Source organism: Nicotiana attenuata, chromosome 6, assembly GCF_001879085.1.
Source record: "Nicotiana attenuata strain UT chromosome 6, NIATTr2, whole genome shotgun sequence".
Lineage (NCBI taxonomy): Eukaryota > Viridiplantae > Streptophyta > Magnoliopsida > Solanales > Solanaceae > Nicotiana > Nicotiana attenuata.
Genome location: NC_031994.1, coordinates 94,127,537 through 94,149,557, shown reverse-complemented (window position 1 = coordinate 94,149,557; position 22,021 = coordinate 94,127,537). Strand labels below are relative to the sequence as shown.

General features: G+C 39.7%; 1 protein-coding gene across 1 annotated transcript; it reads left to right on the top strand.

Moving 5' to 3' along the window:
- LOC109227510 (casein kinase II subunit alpha-1) lies at positions 853-8,202 on the top strand. Its single transcript, XM_019392703.1, has 10 exons — positions 853-1,218; positions 2,340-2,469; positions 3,849-4,043; positions 4,300-4,457; positions 5,546-5,636; positions 5,828-5,893; positions 6,068-6,150; positions 6,360-6,423; positions 6,901-6,969; positions 7,865-8,202. Exons 1-10 carry the CDS (start codon positions 1,133-1,135, stop codon positions 7,922-7,924), a joined length of 1,002 nt encoding a protein of 333 aa, XP_019248248.1. The 5' UTR covers positions 853-1,132; the 3' UTR covers positions 7,925-8,202.

Sequence of the window (22,021 nt, the reverse complement as noted above, 5' to 3'; positions counted from 1 at the left end):
TCCTGAAAGCTATTTTTGGAATATCCTGCTCCCTTATCTTCAATTGATGATACCCGGATCACAAGTCAATTTTTGAAAAACACGTAGCACCTTGCAATTGATCAAACAAGTCATCTATCCTTGGTAGAGGGTATTTATTTTTTATTGTGACTTTGTTAAGTTGCCGGTAGTAAATACACATCCGTAGCGACCCATCTTTCTTCCTTACAAACAAAATCGGTGCGCCCCATGGCGACACACTTGCCCGGATGAAACCCTTCTCTAGAAAATCCTTCAATTGTTCCTTTAGCTCTTTCAACTCTGTCGGTGCCATTCTGTAAGGTGGAATTGATATAGGCCGCATGCCTGGCATCACATCGATCCTAAAATCAATCTCTCTGTCTGGTGGGATCGTAGGGAGCTCATCTGGAAAAACATCCGGAAATTCATTCACAACTGGCACGGACTCAAGGCTAGGTGCCTCGGCATTGGTGTCCGTAACCCGAACTAAATGGTAGATACACCCCTTCTTGATCATCTTTGCGGCCTTAAGGTAAGAAATAACCGACCTTTAGGCACTACATTATCTCCCTTCCATTCAACAACGGGCTCATTAGGAAACTCAAGCCTCATAGTTCTAGTCCGACAATCAAGCTTGGCAAAACATGAATAAAGCCAATCCATTCCCATTATTACATCAAAATCGACCACCCTCAATTCAATGAGATCGGCCATGGTATCCCTACCACGTACCGTGACAACACAACCTCTATAAACTCATGCAGTCATAATAGGCTCACCCACNTGTTGAATACCCCATGAGCACCCCCAACCCTCTACCCCGAAAAAAAAAAATAGAATAGAACAATAGCCACTTGGCACCGACCATATAAATTAGCAAGATATATTTCTGTAGGGAGTGAAGGGTCCCCATACATACAGAACACAGAGCATAAGGGCTTATTCAATTCAATCTATTGCTTTTCTTAAAATGTTGAGTGAGTTGTACCAGTAAAGTAGTAGTGTTACTGGCGGTGGCGTGTACAGAAGCGGTGTCAGTTTAGTGCGCCTTCTTCGTTGCCCGGCACTACGGCCCGTTCCGAAATCCGACACCTCAATCAACAACTCTCAGTCTCTGATTTCGGATAAAGCCATGTCTAAAGCTCGAGTATACACCGATATTAATGTTCTTCGCCCTAGGGAATATTGGGATTACGAATCCCTTACTGTTCAATGGGGGTAAAATTTTTCCTTACCTAACCCTAATTGCCTCTGATTTTGTTCCTTTTTTATTTGGGTTTATATACTTGATGATTATTGAAATTCTAGGACTATATGCTGTTTGCTCCTTTTTAGGTTGTGACGTTTCGTAGTAACATCCATTTCCGGCATCCAAGAAAAATCTTGTTTTTTTCCGTCTGTTTGATGTATATAGCAATATATATAATCGCATCCCCTCAAGGCATACCCAAAAAAGGTCTCAGTTTTTTCGTTATGTCTAATCTTAAAGAAAATTAGGTGTTCAGTATCTATGTTATTTTTGTAAATTTTTGCTATTTCGAACAGAAAAACCTATTGAAAGCTTTTCATGTTGCACATTTAGTTGGTTAATGCAAATTTCTGCCGATTCTTGTTGAGCTGAGGGTCTATCGGAAACAACCTCTCTGCCTTCCTAGGATAGGGGTAGGGGTAAGGTTTGCGCACACACTACCCTCCCCAGACCTCACTTGTGGGATTCCATTGGGGGTTGTTGTTGTTGTTGTCGTCGTCGTCGTCTTGTTGAGCTGAGGTAAATGTTCAATCTTATATGCCTTGTTGCACTTCGAGTTTTTCTATGTATTTTTTACTTCTCTATTAGCCTTCACATGATACAATTGAAGGAAAAATTGAAATACAGGATTACCAATTTGTTGAGATTACAGATTAGTCAGTGTTGGTACACATTAGGTATGTTTGTGCAAGTCTAGGAACAAGGGTGAGACTTAGAACCCTTAAGTTGTGTTAAAAGATGAATTGTTGAGTATTGGAATGGGAAGGCATCAATTGGAGCGCATAACTATAAAAATTTCGTTTAGCTGACCTCAATTAGTTTGGTTTTGTTGTTATTGTACGTTCTGCTACATTTGTCAATCTGAGAGCATTTTGTTTAATGAGAAATGGCTATGACCTTGTCTTGCTTTAGTGAGAGCATATCAATTTTTAATCTTGGCTCTAGACTGCCTTGGTCCTTGTGTCAATGATTAATGTCATCTTTCACGGCATTTGGTTTCACGTGTCATCCTCAATTTGACCTACTCAACTGTAATGCACCATCTTGATTGTATTATCCTCATCAGCGTCTGTCATATTTATTGTTCCAGTGATCAGGATGACTATGAGGTTGTTCGGAAAGTTGGAAGAGGAAAATATAGTGAAGTTTTTGAAGGTATTAACGTTAACAGCAACGAGAAGTGCATAATCAAGATTCTGAAACCTGTTAAGAAGAAAAAGGTATGACATTTATTTTTGAACTTACGTAACAGGTACTGCATGGACGTGGTGGCCACACATTCTTTTTTTTTTTTTTGGCTTAATACTTCTTTCGTTTTCTGCTTCAAAAGGAAAAAAATTAGAGTTTTGCTAGAAGAGCTCTTATATACTACAATACTTGTTTTTGCCTGTTTGGCCAAGCTTCTCAAGAGGCCAAAAGTGTTTTTTTTCCCAAAAGCACTTTTTTTTTTGGGGGAAAAAGTGCTTTTGGAAGCAGAAAAAAGTAGCTTGTTCCAAAAAGCAAAGCAGAAGCAGAAGCAGTTTTGACTTTTTTTCTTACCTAAAATACCCTTAACAAAATATAGTATATACCAAAATAACCGTTAAACCTAATACTTAGTATATTAATGTATGAGTATTTCTTCTTATTTTTAGGATAACTTTCTAATATATAGTGACGTTGGGCGTGAATGCTTTTATATTTGTTGAATGAATTTTAATATATTTAACTTATATTAAAAGAATAAGTACTTTTTAATTTTATTTTCATATTTTACTTAAATAAAATGAAAAGATTTAATTATTGCCTGTAATAACAAATTTTTGAGATTTTTTAATTACTTATAATATTAACTATTAAGTAAATCTATTCATGTCCTTATTCGTAATTTGATACTTAAAAGCACTTTTTGAAAAGCTTGGCCAAACACAAAATATTGCTCAAAAGTGCTTTTCAGAGTGATTAGCCAAACACAAACTGCTTCTCTCCAAAAGTACTTTTTTCAAAAGCACTTTTGAAAAAAGCACTTCTCAAAATAAGCTGATTTCTCTAACTTGGCCGAACATGCTATTAATCTATAGAGAATCATCAACATTAACAGCGTTAACAGAAAAATCTGTATTCGACTCATTAAAAAGTTTACTCTCAATTACTCTTATATAGAAAAAGGTCTACTCTCAATTATTTGTTCATCTGTGGATAGGGTGTCTACAGAGAAATAAGTCACATCTCTTTTCTGAAATTCTGGAAGAAATGGTCAATTCTGTTCATACAAAATAGAGAATGTCTAAAATTGGTTACTTCCTTACATATATAGTGTCTGGTAATAGTCAGTTCTGTTCATACAAAATAGAGAATGTCTAAAATTGGTTACTTCCTTACATATATAGTGTCTGGTAATGTTAGCCAGTCTAAACAATATTTACTGCATCTGATAGGTTATCTCTTGATTGTGTTTCTCTGTCAGTTTGGTATTACTATATATCCTCTGTTCATATACATTTTTGACTCCTCTCCTTTGTCTTAAGTTTTCAATTAATAGTTTAGTCTGGAATTGCTTGCTTCGAGGAAAACAGAATGTGCATGCTCTTGAATTGACATTTGTGGTGTGTGTGTATAGATCAAAAGAGAGATAAAGATATTGCAAAACCTCTGTGGTGGACCAAACATTGTCAAACTCCTTGATATTGTCAGAGATCAGCATTCAAAAACTCCAAGCTTGATTTTTGAGTACGTGAACAGCACTGATTTCAAAGTTTTGTACCCAACGCTAACGGATTATGACATACGGTACTACATATATGAGCTTCTCAAGGTAAGAGATAAATTCAGTGGATGGCAGTCACAGTGACTTTACAAGTACATATGCTCTGAGTTGTCTCGTCTTCCTTTTCTATATTGTCTTTCTTCTCTCAGAGCTTAAAATAGAGTTGTATGTATGTCTTAACTTTTTATCCGTCCAAAATTTCATTGGCCCACTTCTTCCTTACTGAAGCTTCTTTTTCAAGGTTTTTACGAGTATTACCAATTTATGGAGGTGGTGGGGAACTAAACTTCTTATCAACTTGCAGGCACTAGATTATTGTCATTCACAGGGAATAATGCATAGAGATGTCAAGCCCCATAATGTTATGATAGACCATGAACTGCGGAAGCTTCGCTTGATAGATTGGGGTCTTGCTGAATTTTACCATCCAGGGAAAGAATATAATGTCCGTGTTGCTTCAAGGTAAGACATAATCTGCTGACAGTGTGGGTGGACCTGGTATAGTGCCAGCAACAGTTTCCTAGATATAGCTTCTCTATCTGCAGATCCATTCTGTACTTTCGAATTGTTCTCTGGATGAGTAATGAGTTTTTATTAAGAAAGCAAGTGATTTTACCATATCGCTTTTTAAGTTAGAAGAAATGGTATTTCAGGTCCACACTGAGTCAGAGTATTGAATAGTTGACTTTTACTTTTGGACTTGATATTATTTTCTAGTTCCTCGTCAAAATCTATCTGAAGACTCTTTTAATGGAATCTCAGTTACTTAGGTTATACTAGCAGAATTAGGCTGCATTCGTTTTTGTTGAGGCGAAAAGGAACTTTTGTACTGTACCAGTCTCTGTTAGCCTTTACAAAGAAACTAAAGCTGCTCCTGCACCACACACAATAAAATAATACGAAAATAATGAATTGGGTGGTAGGACTTGGGAGAACGTTAGGAATCGTTTCAGGTCAGACTGACTCTATATCAGCATATATGGCAAATTTGTTTCATACTGTAAGTGAGTATTTGCACTTAAAATCTCGACTCTGGTTCATAAACCTGCATGGAAGTTGGAAAGGTTGGATTTCTGGTTGTTGGTGTGCTTGTGTCCTTGTTTTGTCCAGTGTTATCAAAGGCGAAAAGCGCAAAAAAGTCCTAAGGCCCATTGGAGCTTTAAGCGCAAAGCGCAAATAAAGCATGGGCTTTAATGAAAAAAGGCACAGCTGGAGAAAAAGTAAAAATATGTGTATGTAGTCCAAGACCAATAATTATTAGCATGAATAACAAATATATGGACAAAAAATTGAATTTTTTTTACGATAAAGTGAAATATCAATTGTTCAGTGTCGCCTTTTCAGGATTACGCTCATTGGCAAGGAAAAGTATGCCTTAGAGCCTTGATGCGACACTAAAGCGCCCGGAAAGCGAGGCGAAGCGCTCAACATATTTTGAGCCTTGCTTTATGGCTTGAGCGTGCTTTAAGCGCGCCTTTGACAACACTGGTTTTGTCTATGATTTCAAGGCTATTGCAACAAGTCTGAAGTCTTCTTTTCTTGCGTTTCAGATACTTCAAGGGCCCTGAACTTTTAGTTGACTTGCAAGACTATGACTATTCTTTGGACATGTGGAGCCTTGGCTGCATGTTTGCAGGAATGGTGAGAGATTTATGATTCACAATATAAGCTATCAGTTGGTTTATCATTTTAGGCTATCAGTTGTGGGGCCTGGGAAACTGTAAACATCTGAAAGGAGTTGTTAGAAGATTGTATTTGCTTTTTTGAATCATTTTTCTTTTTCCTCCTTTTTCTTTTGTGGCTAACTTATGCCTATTATTCTCTTTTTCTAGATCTTCCGCAAGGAACCTTTCTTTTATGGTCATGATAATCAGGATCAGCTTGTCAAAATTGCAAAGGTAATGCCTAGTAACTGGCCAATGGGTTATTGATTTTGTTCTTTGAATGAGAGAGGGGAGGTTGATCTAGTGAAAAAAACCAATACAATAGTTACTTGTAACTAAACCCTAAAATGTTATATAAAAGTAATGTTAGCTGCTTGACATGGGGTTGATGGAGTATTATTGTCATAGGTACTTGGGACAGATGAGTTGAACGCATATTTGCACAAGTATCAATTAGAGCTTGATCCTCAGCTAGAGGCTATGGTTGGGAGGTATGCTCTTTGCTTTCCTTCACCTGTTAGCACTCTTATCAATGAAATAAAACTAGGCTAAAGTAATTACTAAACAACTAAGAGCTGTGACAAAATAGGGTTGCTAAGTTCATCTCAATAGCTAGCTTTATCAGAATTGTGGCCCCTCTGATTTATAGTCAAAATGCTTAGCTATTGAAGATGAATACGATCTTCTTTTTCCCGTGCAGACACAGTAGGAAGCCGTGGTCCAAATTTATTAATGCAGATAATCAGCATCTAGTGTCACCAGAGGTATTGCTCTCTCTCTCTCTCTCTCTCTCTCTCTCTCACACACACACACACACACACACACACACACACACAATACACACACACACACAGACTCCGTCCCAATTTTGTTACTCTTATCCTTTTTAGTCAGTCCCCAAAAAATTGTCACCTTGCTATATTTAGTAACAATATAACTATGAACTTCCTATTTTACGCTTAATGAAATGATTTGTAGCCACACATTTCTCTATAAGTTGTTTTAGACCACAAGTTTCGAAGTCTCTCTTTTTTCTTTAACTCCGTGCCCAGCTAAACACTGTCACATAAACTGGAAGGAGGATATATATATATATATATATATATATATATATATATATATATATATATATATAGTCTGTCTGAATAAGATGAAACCAACGACAAGGATGACAGCTATGCCTAACCAGCTATACGAGTCTTCACTATCCATTTGACAAACGATTTGATCTTTAATTGCAGGCTATAGATTTTCTTGACAAGCTTCTTCGTTATGATCATCAGTCTAGACTTACAGCAAAAGAAGCAATGGTAATCCTTTTTTGCCACTCTTTTGGAGTTTTAAATTCTGGGCTTCATCTTTATTTTTCCTCGGTTTCTGTCTTCTATAGCCTTTTCCAGTACAAGAAACCAATTATAGCTTCTTCTTTTTTTCCCAATTTTAACTTATTAAAGAAATGCTTTTGAGAACAATTTCTTAAAGCTATAAAAGGAACGGTTTTCAGGACATTCTAAAACATACTTTACCAATACCTAAGTGTAAGGAGGTATAAATAGATCCATCATCCAAGAAACTGATCAGTGAGGGAAGCAAGGTGGTGATTATGAAGTGCGTGTTGCTCTTTCTGTTCTTGGCTATGTTTTTTCCTTTTTGTGATATGGCATCTGTATTTTTTCTGGAATCAATCTACTCTCTCCCCTCCGTGGTTTTTTAACAATGAACATTATATGGGGTCGTTTGGTAGGGTTGTATAAGAATAGTGCGGAATTAGGTGTATTAGTAATGCATGGGTTAGTAATGCAAGCATTAAATATGCAGATATTATTTATTATCTATTATTTGGTGTAGTGTGTTAAAATTATAATGCATTGCATAATTTTAAAAAAAAATAGTTGTTTACAAAAATGTCCTCCATATTCTCTAGCTTTAAAGGACTTTAAGGATAATTTTGTCTTTAACCATATTAATGCATGCATTAATAACCTTGGTATTGCTAATGCCATGGTTTTCTATGCATTACTTATACATAGTATAATACCAAGTATGATTTATAACTGATACAAGTATTAGTTATATGTATTTGTTTGCTTTGCACAACTAGAGCATTGTACACATGTATCTGTGTGTGCGAGATCTTTAATACTCAACTTTCCATTAGCATCAGGTTGCGTAACCTACTCACTGTTTTCTCTGCACTTCTTTTAGGCTCATTCATATTTCTTGCAAGTGAGGGCTGCAGAAACTAGCAGGATGAGGACACAGTAGCTTTCTTGTCTTGCTTGCTGCCAATGGGAAGAAAGAAAACTATGGCGTGATGTACCATTTGTATCCTTGTTAAGTAACATTTGTGGAAACTCGTAGTTGAACTTGAGTATTAACATCAACCGAATTTGGGGAAATACAGAATTTTATAGTCAAATTTCCCTTTACGTGTTAGTGTGTTCATTGGTTGGTTTAATTCTTTCGGTTTTAAGATGTTATACAAATACCATATTGCGTTTTTTCACTTGGTTTCGGTTTATGCGATTTGGTGACTTTGGTTCTACATTCTATCAATATTAGACACAATTACGAAATTTGAAACAAATATGTTTGCAGTCATTCAACAAATTAAATTTAGGTAACAAATTCACTTATCATGTTTAATATTTAGGAAGTCGCACAATAACTATTAGCCATATTAAATCTTTTGAGCAGGACCAACAAATACCCATGAATTAAATTAAAAGAAATCAGCTTTGAAATTTGGTACGTATTAAATTAGCTTTGAAGTCTGCTGCCCGCGTTTAACCAAAATCTAATGCCCACAGAGAATTATTTTTTCACTGTGAGGAAATCTTTTGTTACTTCTACCTATACTCTAAAACTACAATTAATGTTCAAAATTAATTGATATTCTAAATTTTACTACATTACACTCCGGGTATCTTCTTAGAAATCATTAGTAATTAAACATTAATGGACTAAAGTTGGTATTAGAACATAATACTGCACGTGCGTTGCACGTGTATTTTATATTTTTATAAGAAATCCACTAATATTATATCAAGATAAAGTTAACTTTTCCATGTAAAAAACTAAACATGACTTTCAAATATAAAGTTGTAACTACATAATTTGCGATTAATAGGACTAATGATGAGGCTTGAGAGCACATCTTTTGGGGCCTACTTTATTTAAATATATAGATAGATTACAATGTGGACTCTTTAAAGCCAAAAGATCATGAGTTTATAAAAAGTTTCAAAAATACAATATTAAAGTTATTTCTTATGACTATACGAACTCATCAAATTTGGTAGCTAAAATAGAGTTCAGTTGTTTTGATGAATTGATGGGTTTATCATCCGACAGTAATGTTCCATTTTAATCTGTTACAGTCAAGTGACTAACTTGCACATGTTATGCATTCTAAACTTAGGCAATATTCAAGAGCTCAACAAAGCAAAAATTCACAAACTTGACTTTTGAAAGATGAATCCCCTATAACGCCTTAGATACTTGATGTTTAGTAATCTCCGATGCTATTCATCTTGGCAATAAAATCATATTTAATGTGTATTCATTGAATCGTACCCAACAAAGAGCAAAAAAGGGAAAAAATCAGCCAAATAGAAGCAAGCTTACCACAAAATGAATTCGACTAAGCATATTTTGCCAATGTCAAGATTCCTTCTACGGTAAATACATCATGTCATTTTTGTTTCCCTAAGGTTCTCCCAACCTGAATAAGTAAATTAATAGATATATTGTTGGGAGAGAGTGTAGTAAGGAGTTCAACTTATTCAAGATATATACGACAAACCTTTGACCAATCTTACAAGATTATATCTGATAATGTATCAGACTTGAGATGGTAAATGGAAAAATGACAGTATGTAATTCTTTTCATAATAGAATGGATTTGCCTTTATTGATCGATACAAAAATTTGCTAAAGCTCAATTACAGGGAAAAAATTACTATGAATATTGTCACGACCCAAAATCCAACAAAGGTCGTGATTGCATCGGACACCGATGTCAGGCAAGCCAACCATAAATACTTAATTTAGTTCTCGTTTTAGTATATTGAAATCATGATTTTTCTTCAATTTAATAGTAAAATATGGTGTTTCAGGATAAACAATAATATGTTTAACCATTTCAATATAGAATAATCCATAGTCATCCCAAAACCCGGTGTCACAAGTGCATGAGTATCAACTAGAAAAATAAAATAAAATACAGCATCTGTTCGGAATACAACTTTGGACAGGAAGGAAAATACAAGCAAATACTCTGAAGGAGACTCTGCTGGCTGCGGATCGTAGCATAAGATGCAGCTCACCGAAGTCCCCGTATCAACCACGCCGGTGTGCCCACATGGCCACTAAGCATACATGCGCCTGTACAACAAAATGTACAGCAAGTGTAGTAGTGACGAGAGGTCGACTCCGACACTTACTATGGCCAACAATAATGTACCGATAATATGACTAATCATGGATTTTATAAAACGGCGGTAAACTCAATAATATAAAGCAAATAAGCAATTATTTTGTTAATAGGAGATTTCCAAATTTATTTTCATCCTTTATCAATTTATCTCAGACCAGAGAGGCAATATCATTTATTATAAATTTCAAAGCAAGCAATACAATCATGCGCAAATCATGCCGAGGTCGTACGGGCCGATCCAACATAATATTTAAACTGTGCATTACTAGAGGGTCGCATGGCGCGAACCATAGATGCATCTATTTAATGTGCAGAGGCGTTCGGCCCGTTCCATAAAGACAAACACATTCAAGCAGTCAATCAAGAATTCAGCAGGGAGCAATTATCCAAGGAAAATGGCAAATCCTCTTTTAATGGTCAAGAAAATGATGTTTAGCCTTTTAGAAATTCATTTACCAAGTTCTATATGATTTAAGCAATTTAATTGGACAATAAGGTTACAAATATTGCAAGTATAGCATGCTTTTGGGTCCTAGACAACCCAGACTTAAGCATAACATTAGCTACGCACGGACTCTCGTCACCTCGTGCGTACATAGCCCCCACAAATAAAAGCACATATTGATTTAGTTCACCTATGGGGTTAATTCCCTCTTACAAGGTTAGAAAGGAGACTTACCTCGCTTCGAAGTTCCATAACTAGTTCCAATGCCACTCTAACACCTCAATCCAATGCCCAACGCTCCAAAACTAGCCAAACAATGCGCAAAGCAATGAATATACTCTAATGCTCATAACAATTCAATTTACCACAATTCCCAACTCTGCTCGAAAAGTCGATAAAATCACCCTCAGGCCCACGTGCCCGGATTCCGAATATTTTTGAAAATAAACTTTACCATGACCTCACGAACTCAAATATATGATTTATTCTCATTCCTTTGTCCAAAATCGTGGTGAAAACCAAAAAATACAAAAAAATTTCCACCAAAACCCCAATTTCTACTAATTTCCATGTTCAAATCCATATATAATTATGTATTTAACTCAAAATTGTGAAGAAAGCACTTACACTATTATGATTGATGAAGATGGCACTCCAAAAGTGCTCCAAATTCGGCTCCCATGGGCGAAATGAAGTGAGATAGAGCCAAACCCTCGTTTTTTAAAGAACACACTGCCAAGCCCCGACTTTCGCACCTGTGGTCACTTGACTACTTCTGCGGTTCCGCAGGTGCGGCCAAACTACCGCTTCTGCGATTCTCCCTCAGGTCCTTAAATCCCCGCACCTGCGTCCAGGTAGCGCTTCTGCGCCTTCGCTTTTGCGGCTCTTCGTGCGCAGGTGCGGTCCCGCTTCTGTGGAACTTGACCGCATCTGCGGTCCATGCCTCCCCCAGCAAAATCCGCTTCTGCGAGCCATCTCCCGCACCTGCGGGCTCGCACCTACGGCCCTCTTCACGCAGGTGCGGTTACACCAGATGCCCAGCTGCTTTATTTCTTCCTCGACTTCATATTTCAATCCGTTAATCCACCCGGGGCCTCCGGGATCCCGTTCATTCACACCAACCAATTCCAAAGCACAATGCAGACCAGCTCAAGGCCTTAAATCACATCAAACAACGCTAAAACCATGAATCGCACTCAAATTCAAACTTTATGAACTTTAGAACCTAAAACTTCTTCATTCAATGCCGAAACCTATCAAATCACGTCCGATTGACCTCAAATTTTGCACACAAGTCATATTTGACATTACGGACCTACTCCAAATTCCAGAATCAAAATCCGACCCTGATATCAAAAAGTCCACTTCCGGTCAAACTTCTCAAAAACCTTTAAATTTTTAACTTTTGTCAAATGACCCCAAAATGACTTAAGGACCTCCAAATCCACTTTCGGACGCGCTGCCAATACCAAAATCACCACATAGAGCTATTCCTAGACTCGGGATCCCAAACGGACATCGATAACATTGAAATGCACTTCAACCCAAATTTATGGAATTTTTCCAAAATGCTAACTTCCACCATAGGCGTCGAAACGCTCCCGGGTCATCCAAAATCCGATCCGGACATACGCCCAAGTCCGACATCATCATACGAACCTATTGGAACCTTAAATCCCGATTCCGAGGTCGTTTACTCAAAAATCCAACCTTAGTCAATTCTTCCAAATTAAAGCTTCAAAAATGAGAATTCTCTTCCCATATCAACTCCGAACCTCCCAAAATTCAATTCCGACCACGCGTACGAGTCATAATATCTAAAGTGGAGCTACTCATGGCCTCAAACTGCCGAACGACACGCTAGAGCTCAAAACGACCGGTCGGGTCGTTACATTCTCTCCCACTTAAACATACTTTCGTCCTCGAACGTGCTGAGAACTGCGCTGGAGTTGTCTGAAATCACCGTTTAGCACCTCGCGCACCTATCAACGCTATCACAACTCAGTTGAGCATATTTGCTCGAACAAATCCAAAGATTTTCCCTTTTTCTTAGCCAAATAGGCCTTAGAGCCCAATTCCAACATCCGGAATTCTCTGTCAGGCCTTCTTCCATCATACGAACACCATATCAATCTCTATTCGATGCGCCAATACATGATTGCATATCTCTGCTGAATCCACACTATGCACTGCATAACTTACATGACCATAATAACGTCCTCTTATAACAATAGCCGAAATTTTCACGAGTCTGATGCTCACAATGCTCCTCATGACATATATAAGTCTTTTTCCAACTCTTGCTATACTACCATGATGGAAATGATGTGTAGGAATTCATAACTACCTGCCGAGTCAACAAATCATTGGGTTCATTCTCCTGACAAGAACCATGACCTCATTCTGAACCAAATAACGATATTTGCTCTTTAATATGCTTCATATAATCCGATCGCACTGATCCCAGATCCAATAATCTCGTCTCACCCAGTACGAGCTGCTCAGGCAATAAGCCACCTCAGACACGACCAAAAGCCTCATATGATGCCACAATGTGCCAACAAGCTGCCAACTCGAATGTGATACATAAGGAAAACGAACTTTGGAAAGGGCTACTCAACCCACACAACTAATTAGACAACCGAAAAGGTGTAATGAACCTTCCTCAGAAAATGGGAACAAAACACACACGAATAGATATAGGGGACTGTACTCAACATCACACTGTTGCGGCGCGCAGTCCGATTCAAAAAACCTACGCGTGGAGGCGTGCCAGCTGATCCACACATAAAATCTATATAAGGAGATACATACAGAACTAGAATGATCACTACTACAAAATATCCGAATATCGACCATAAGCACGCTAAGTGCATAATACCATCCCTGGGGAGACAGATAGCTTCATACGCTACAAAACTCAAGAACAACTAAGGTGCAATATATGATCTGAATCTCGAGAGTCATCCTGCTCACATAACACCATCGCTACGGAGAAACTCAACACATATGAAATTTATCAAGCCGTTTCACAACTCACACGACACAATATAGTATTGCTCGTAATAGCCGAGGACAAAATAACATCCAACGTCCGAATACTCCTCCATAAGGAGCGCTATGCTGAAGTGAACATATCCGGCCTGATATAGAGCCCATATTCATATTTAGATCCATCCACGGACATCAAGCCGATTCTGATCGTATAGCACTGGGCTAATAACCTTTCAAGGAGTCACAATAACCCTATTTACCATGACATACAAAAGCAGCCGTCAAATCCGGAACAAACTTCCACAGTCCACAACCAAATGAACCGAGCGCCCTTCAGTCATAAATTCTCTCATGAACGATAGTACCAAAATCTCCATACTTGGTTCCAATCCTTGATCAATCAAGCGACTACACGTCACACTTATACAATCTTCCCGTGGGATACGCTCCCATGACCTTCCGCACCAAGTAACAAGTCTGCAAGTCCATACCACCTGCCACACTAATGCTGTAAAGCAAATCAAGAATTCGCAATCAGTATGCAAAGCCTCTTACACAGGACACCGATCTCAGGTGACGCTAAAGACAATACCAGCTGACTCTAACTATCTGATTCCTTTATCGCTCATCCGAGCTCGTGCTATTCTTGCCAATTCCAAAGGCAACCTTGATCCTCAACTTCCAATCCTCATGCCGCTCACTGTGCCTAACATGCCAATATGCGACAGTACAAGAATTTCATCATAACTCCTGAACCACTAATAGAATACAAACTTCATCATATATGAACCTTTCACTAAACTCATTTCGGGAGAACCATTGCAACATGTGACTGAATTCCCATAACCGCAGAAAATACAAACCACGAGTAGTGGTTTGAACCACCATAACCCTTCCGGGATACATCTACACATAACATGCCATAATACTCGAGTGCCTCCAAATAAAATCAATTACGACGGTGCACAGTTTAAATTTATATATTGGATCAGGCCGTACGAGCTCAGCATGATTTGCGCATGATTGTATTGATTGCTTTGGAAATTTATAATAATTGATATTGTTGCATTGGCCTGAGATATACATTCATCGTTTACCTGCTTCATGTTATTGAGTTTACAGCCGCTTTGTAAAATTCATAATCAATTATACTATCGATATATTTATTGTTGGCCATAGTAAGTGTCGGAGTCGACCTCTCGTCACTACTTCTTCGAGGTTAGACTGGACACTTACTGGGCACGCGTTGTTTTCCTACTCATACTACACTTGCTGTACATGTTATTGTACAGACACATACACATTTAGTGGCCTTGTGGGCACATCAGCATGGTTGACACAGGGACCTAGGTGAGCTGCATCTCATGTTACGAGCCGCAGCCAGCAGAGTCTCCTTCAGAGTATTTATATTTTTTCCTCTATTGTCCAAATGTCGTATTCCGGACAGATGATGCATGTTATTTTATTCTTCCTAGTTGATGCTCATGCACTTGTGACACCAGGTTTTGGGATGATTATGGGTTGCTCAGTATTGATATTATTATTTACTTTGAAATTCCATCTTTTTACCATTAATTCGAAGGAAATCATCAATTTCAAAGATACTAAAATGAGAATCAAATTTATTATTTAATGTTGGCTTGCCTGATAGTGGTGTCCAACGCCGTCACGACCTTTAATGGAATTTGGGTCGTGACAACATGGTTTTAGAGCACAAGGTTCACTAAGGTCTCACGAGTCAGGAGCAAGTCTAGTAGAGTCTTGCGGATCGTTACGGAGACATCTGTACTTATCTTTGAGAGGCTACAGGGCTGTTAGGAGCATTCCCCTTCTTGATTCCTCATCGTGCGATTTGATTCCTTTGAGGCTTATGCCTTCATTTCTTTCCTATTCAATCTTAATCGATGTGAAGTGCTTGTTACAAATCAGGAATTTAGGAATTTGCAATGGTACTACAGATGTGGTGCAGGATGTTTCTCTCTGCTTAATTGATTGGACTATTGTTGTCACCTTGTGGAAGGCCGCTCCGCCGTTTTAGCTCAGTATCAGTATTACTTAAGGTTTTGAGATTTGGCATTGATTTTTATGAAGAATTCGTGCGTTGCTATTGCACTGCGTATGTAATGGTGGGATGCTTGCTTATGCATCGAAGTAGTGGAAAACTTGGAAGGAGGTTTACTCAGTACATGATTAAGAGAATCAATATTTTAATTCCAGCGGAGGAAAGGCAATCGGTCTATGAATGCTCAGATTTGGGTTGATGGAGTAACGAGACTTGGTATTTTCGAGCGTGGTGGAATTTCCATCTGTGATGTGGTGTCTCCGTCTTTGTTGAATGTGCTAAGTTTGCCGGTGTTATGGTCTTCATCAATTTGCCTTCAGGGCGGGGTATTGTGAAATAGTGTCGGGGAAGTGGCTGTCAGAGATCGCAGTGTGCTGTGGTTCAGGGTTTAGTTGGTGTTCCGGGTGTTGAGGGCTCAAGGAAGATAATCTTCGGGGAGGTTTAAAGTTGGTGGAGATCTGTTGGTTCAAGTTCTACCGAGATAGATATTGATTCAAAGCAACAACTGGGTAGCGAAGGATGAGGAAGGACATGTGGGAGGTGTCTTGCGGTGGATAAACTGCTAGAAGGCCAAGTGTGAGAAACAAGAGTCGAGTAGTTGCTTAAAGGAGTGAGTTAACCAAAGTGGGAGAGTGGCAGAGTAGCAACTGGGTTCTATGGTAGGGTGACTACACGCCTTGAGAAAAGTCTAGAGTGATTTGGGATTTGTGGTGGACAATGACTGGGTCTACGGACTTAATTTGGAATATTGGCTATTATACGGCGAGAGATTGGATGCAACGAAAAGAAGTTGCTTGATATGAGGAAGGATACAACATGAGTATAGATTGGAATGTATTGTCGCACCTTTAGTTGACGTCCATGAGGAGTGAACGGACTTGTACAACTGGTGAATGGGCACGCGCTTAGGATGGGTTACTGATTTTATAGTAATTGTTCCCAATGCATTGACGTCGGAAGATGTTGACATGTAATTTCCACAGGTGGGTTATATCTAGTGAGCAGGCTAGCTGTCGCATGGTGTTGATGAAGCTTCGACGAAGAATTCAACTAGCTATTCAGTAATAGGTTGAATATGTAAATGTGGCTAGCGATTCAGAGTGTTCATGAAATGCTAACAGAAGGATTTCGAGGAATTTGGTGGGTAAAATTGTGCAAGATCACGTCAATGGGGGCTAAGGAATCTTGGTGGGTTCCAGAGTTATGTAATGGTAGCTTCAAGCTAAGTGGGAGAGCCCACCGCCTATGATTGGGATGCATGGTTATCCACTTGTGGGTCTATGGTTATCGGCATATCGATGGGCTATTACGACTAAGGAAAGAGAACATCAGTGGTGATTTGAGCAAAGGATTTGAGGAAATGTGTGCTATAATTGGCCTTATCAATTTATGTTTAGGCTTTGGGAAGACTCAGGATTTATGCTTGGTGTAGAGGCGATTTATAAGAAAGGTGATTCAGCCGGGTGTTTCTTTGAGATGGTGTTCATGTGCTAGCAGAGCCTTGGAGTTGATTATATTTGGGACCAACTCAGAGTGGGTGACTCTCAACAACGGTCCAAGTGGATTCAAAAGGTAAAGTGCTGTGCCTAAGGATCTCAAGTCCGCAATATGGTTAAGTATCGAGCTTTTACAGCGGAGTATGAAAAAGGGGCTTGGAGTTTTCTATGTTATCTTCGGTCTACGGTGTAGCATGAGAGGAATCGGAGAAAATGACTTCGGATTCATGGAGGAATTATCAGAATGGGTGTACCAGTTGAAGACGGGAATACGCGCACAAGGAAGGTATGAGATGGTTCGTGGGTTTCGAGACAACGTGGTCTCGCAAAATAAGGTCATTCAGGATGAGTGCGGATTTGGGTTCGTGATGTTTTGAATGGGGGATATTATTATTCCTAAGGTAAGCCCAGAGTAAATTAGAAGAAGTCAGATCAGTTAGCAACAGGTGAATTGACATGATGTTGGCGATGATCAGTTCCTTCAGCGTGTTAAGTTTGTAGAGGTACGTGCAAGGCGACGGCCGCCGTAATTGATTTTATTTGGAGGTATTCGAGTATTATGGCATGTTATGTGTAGATGGATCCCGGAAGAATTAGGGTGGCTTAGAACACTACTCGAGGTTTGTATTTTCTGCGGTTATGCGAATCAGTCACGTGTTGCAATGGTTCTCTTGAAATGAGCTAAGTAAAAGGTTTCTATATGATGAAGTGTTTACCCTATTAATGGTTCTGAGTTAAGATGAAATTCATGTACTCTTGCACATTGGCATGATTAAGAGCAGTAAGTAGTATGGGATGGAAGTTGAGGATCAAGGTTGTAGTTTGGTATTGACAAGAATGTCACCAGCTCGGAGGAGCAGGAAAAGGGATTCAGATTGTTAGAGTAAGCTGGTATTGTCTTTAGCGTCACCTGAGATCGGTGTCTTGTATAAGAGGCTTGTATACTGATTACGGATTCTTTATTTGCTTCACAGCGTTAGTGTGGCCGGTGGCATGGATGTGCAGACTTGTTACCTGGTGCGGAAGGTCATGGGAGCGTGTCCCATGGAAAGATTGTATAAGTGTGATATATATTCACTTGATTGATTAAAGATTGAAACCAAGTATGGAGATTGTGGTACTATCATTAATGTGAGAATTTATGCCTGAAGGGCGCTCGGTTCATGTGATTGTGGACTGTGAAAGTTTGTTCCGGATTTGATGGCTGTTCTTGTGTGTCATGGGAAAAAGGGTTATTGTGGATCCTTAAAAGGTTATTAGCCCAGTGCGGTACGATCAAAATTGGCTTGAGGTCAGTGGATGGATCTAAATGTGAATGTGGGCTCTATATCAGATCGAATGTGTTCATTTCAGCTTAGCGTTGTTAACGGAGGAATCTTTGGGCCTTGGATGTTATTTTTGTCGTCAGCTATTCTGTGTAATCTATATTATGCCAGGTGGGTTGTGAGATGGCTTATTGCCCGAGCAGCTTGTACTGGGTGAGACGAGATTATTGGACCTAGGATCAGTGCGATCAAATTTATAAAAGGAACATTAAAGAGTAAATATTGATATCCAGTTCAGAATGAGGTAATGCATCTTGTCAGGAGAATAGACTCAATGATTTGTTGACTCGGTAGTTGGTTATGAATTTCTATACATCTCTTCCGTCATGGCAGTATTGCAAGAGTTGGAACAAAACTTAAGTGTGTCATGAGGTATGTTGTGAGCACTGGATTCGCGAATATTTCGGCTATTGGTATCAAAAAAGGTATGCAATCATGTATTGGTCCGTCGTGTAGTGGATGATACAACGTTCGTATGGTGGAAACAGGCCTGGCAGAGAATTCCGGATGTTCGAATTGGGCTCTAAAGCTTATTTGACTAAATAAAAGGGAGATTCATCAAACTGGCTCGAGCTAATGTGCTCAACTGGGCTGTGGTAGCATAGGTAGGTGCACACGAGGATGAACATATGTTTAAGTGGGAGAGAATGTAACAACCCGATCAGTCGTTTTGAGCTCTAGCGCGCCGTTCGGAGGTTTGAGGCCATGAGCAGCTTCACTTCAGGTATTATGACTTGCACGCGTGGTCGGAATTGAATTTTGGGAAGATCGGAGTTGATTTGGAAGGAAAATTCTCATTTCGAAAGCTTTAAGTTGGAAGAATTGACTAAGATTTGATAATAGACTAAATGACTTCGGAATCGAGATTTGTAGGTTCCAACAGGTTCGTATGATGATTTTGGACTTGGGCGTATGTTCGGATCGGGTTCTGGATAACCTGGGAGCGTATTGGCGCCTAGTGTGGAAGTTGGCATTTTGGAAGAATTTCATAAATTTGGGTTGGGGTGCGTTTCAATGTTATCGATGTCCGTTTGGGATTTTGAGTCTGGGAATAGCTCCGTATGGTGATTCTGGTATTGGGAGCGCGTCCGGAAGTGGATTTGGAGGTCCGTAGGTCATTTGGGGGTCATTTGGCGAAAGTTAGAAATTTGAAAGTTTTTGAAAAGTTTGACCGTGAGTGGACTTTTTGATATAGGGGTGGGATTCCGATTTCGGAAGTTGGAGTAGGTCTGTAATGCTGAATATGACTTGTGTGCAAAATTTGAGGTCAATCGGACGTGATTTGATAGGTTTCGGCATCGAATGTAGAAGTTTGAAGTTCTAAAGTTTATTAAGCTTGAATTGGAGCGTGATTCATGGTTTTAGCGTTGTTTGATTGTGACGACCCGGCCTGTCGTCACGTGAGTTACCGCCCCGTTTCTCCCATTCTGTGCTTCATCATGTTTCATTATCAGTAATTGGTGTGTTAGAGTTGATTTGGATTGGTTTTGGTAGGAAATGAGGCACTTAGTCTCTTTAAGGAAGGCTTGGTTTGGAAAAGTCAACCGGATGTTGACTTGTGAGTTAGAGGGCTCGGATGTGATTTCCGGTGATTTGGTTAGCTTCGGGGGATGATTTGTGACTTAGGAGTGTGATCGGAATTGATTTTGGAGGTCCGGTGTAGAATTAGGCTTGAATTGGTGAAGTTAGTATCTTGGGCGAATTCCAGTTGATGGGTGAGATTTTGATCCGAGGGTCGGAATGGAATTCCGGGAGTTGCTGTAGCTTCATTAGGTGATATTTGATGTGTGTGCAAAATTTCAGGTCATTCGGAGGTGTTTTGGTCGGGTTTTTGATCGAATGCGAGTTTCAGAAGATTTGGATGAACTTAGGCTTGAATTTGACAAATTTGATGGATTAGATGTTATCTGTGGTGTTTTGATGATTCGAGCAAGTTTGAATAAGGTGTTGGTTCATGTTTGCGCTTTTGGTTAGGTCCCGGGGGCCTCGGGGTTATTTCGGATGGCTAACGGGATGAAATTTGGAGTTTGGAGACTGCTGAAGGCACCTTGTGTCTAGTATTTCCGCATCTGCGGAAAGGAACCGCAGATGCGGAGCCGCAGGTGCGGAGGACATATCGCAGGTGCGGTTATAGGCATGGAAGGGAGAAGCCGCAGATGCGGAAGGAAAATCGCATCTGCGAGGCCGCAGATGCGGTTCGTGAGTCGCAGAAGCGAAGGGGTCATCCGCAGAAGCGGAAGTTTGATCGCGCATGCGGTGTTCGCAGATGCGAAAGGTGACCGCAGAAGCGGTCTATGCGTTTAAGTGAGGATCTGCGGAAGCGGAAATGTAAACGCAGAAGCGGTAGCGCGGAAGCGGATATAGGGACCGCAGAAGCGGAAACCCCTGTTAGCAGAAGGGTTTTAATGTTCATTTTTGTTCCGCGAAGCTTAGTTTATTTCCACCATTTTTAAGCAACTTGAGAGCTCTTGGACGAGATTGAAGGGGGATTTCGACAAGGTGTGATTGGAGGTAAGTTCCTTGGCCTAAATACATGAAATTATGGTAGAATTAACATGGAAATTTGTGGAAATTCATCAAAAGAGGGTAAAGTTAGGGCTTGGGAATTTGGTATTTCAAAATGGAATTTGAGGGGCCAAATGGACTTCGATTTTGGTAAATTTGATATGTATAGAGTCGTGGCGAGATGAGGAATCCGGTGATGTTAATTTTCTGATTTTTTGAGAAGTGGGCCCGGGGCTCGGGTTTTGCCAACTTCGTGAATTTCGATGTTTTTCGAGTCTTTTCGATTGGGTTATATTCCCTTAGCCTATTGTAACGTATTCGTTGTGGTTTTGGCCAGATTCGACGCGCGAGGAGGTTGATTTGCGAGGCAAGGGCATAGCGAGCTAGGACTTTGGCCAGCTTGAGGTGAGTAATGGTTATAAATGATGTCCTGAGGGTTTGAAACCCTGGATTTGCACAACGCAGTGCTATGTTGAGGTGAGACACACGCTGCATGATGAGCATGGGGTCCATTACTGCTGGGGATTTGGACTCGGTCCATCCCGATTGATGATTTTACTGTACTTTGACTGAGTCTTAATTAATATCATTGTATTCTGGGCTAGTTGCCATGTTTGGGGCCTTGTGCCGACCTGTAGAACCCTTAGGGGTAATTGTGTATGATTGATCTCACTTTACTCGATAAAATCATACCCTTAGTCATGTTTCTAACTATTTAGTCTAATATGAACCGGCTTTGGAATAACTAAACCAAAAGGGGAGTAATATATGGGCTGGGGTCCCTATCTTAATTTAGTATGCCCGAGAGGCTAAGTTTATATTGACTGAGAGGGGTTGGGAACCCCATTGTGAGGGTATTTGATATATATATATTGGATCAGGTTGCACGCCGCAGCAGTATATATATTTATACGAATCGGGCTGCACGCCGCAACAGTATATTATTGGATCGGGCTGCACGCCGCAGCAGTATATTTATATGGATCGGACTGCACGCCGCAGTAGTATAGCGCTTGGGCTGTAGGAGCCCCTCCGGAGTCTGCACACCCCCAGTGAGCGCAGTCGACTATTATTATTGGATCGGGCTGCACGCCGCA

What these genes read in the sequence shown, in the direction of transcription:
- LOC109227510 (XM_019392703.1), top strand. Translation starts at nt 1,133, where the DNA reads ATGTCTAAAGCTCGAGTATACACCGATATTAATGTTCTTCGCCCTAGG. An exon ending in AACCTGTTAAGAAGAAAAAG is followed by an intron (nt 2,470 to 3,848) that starts GTATGACATTTA and finishes GTGTGTGTATAG; the next exon opens with ATCAAAAGAGAGATAAAGAT. An exon ending in TTACAGCAAAAGAAGCAATG is followed by an intron (nt 6,970 to 7,864) that starts GTAATCCTTTTT and finishes CACTTCTTTTAG; the next exon opens with GCTCATTCATATTTCTTGCA.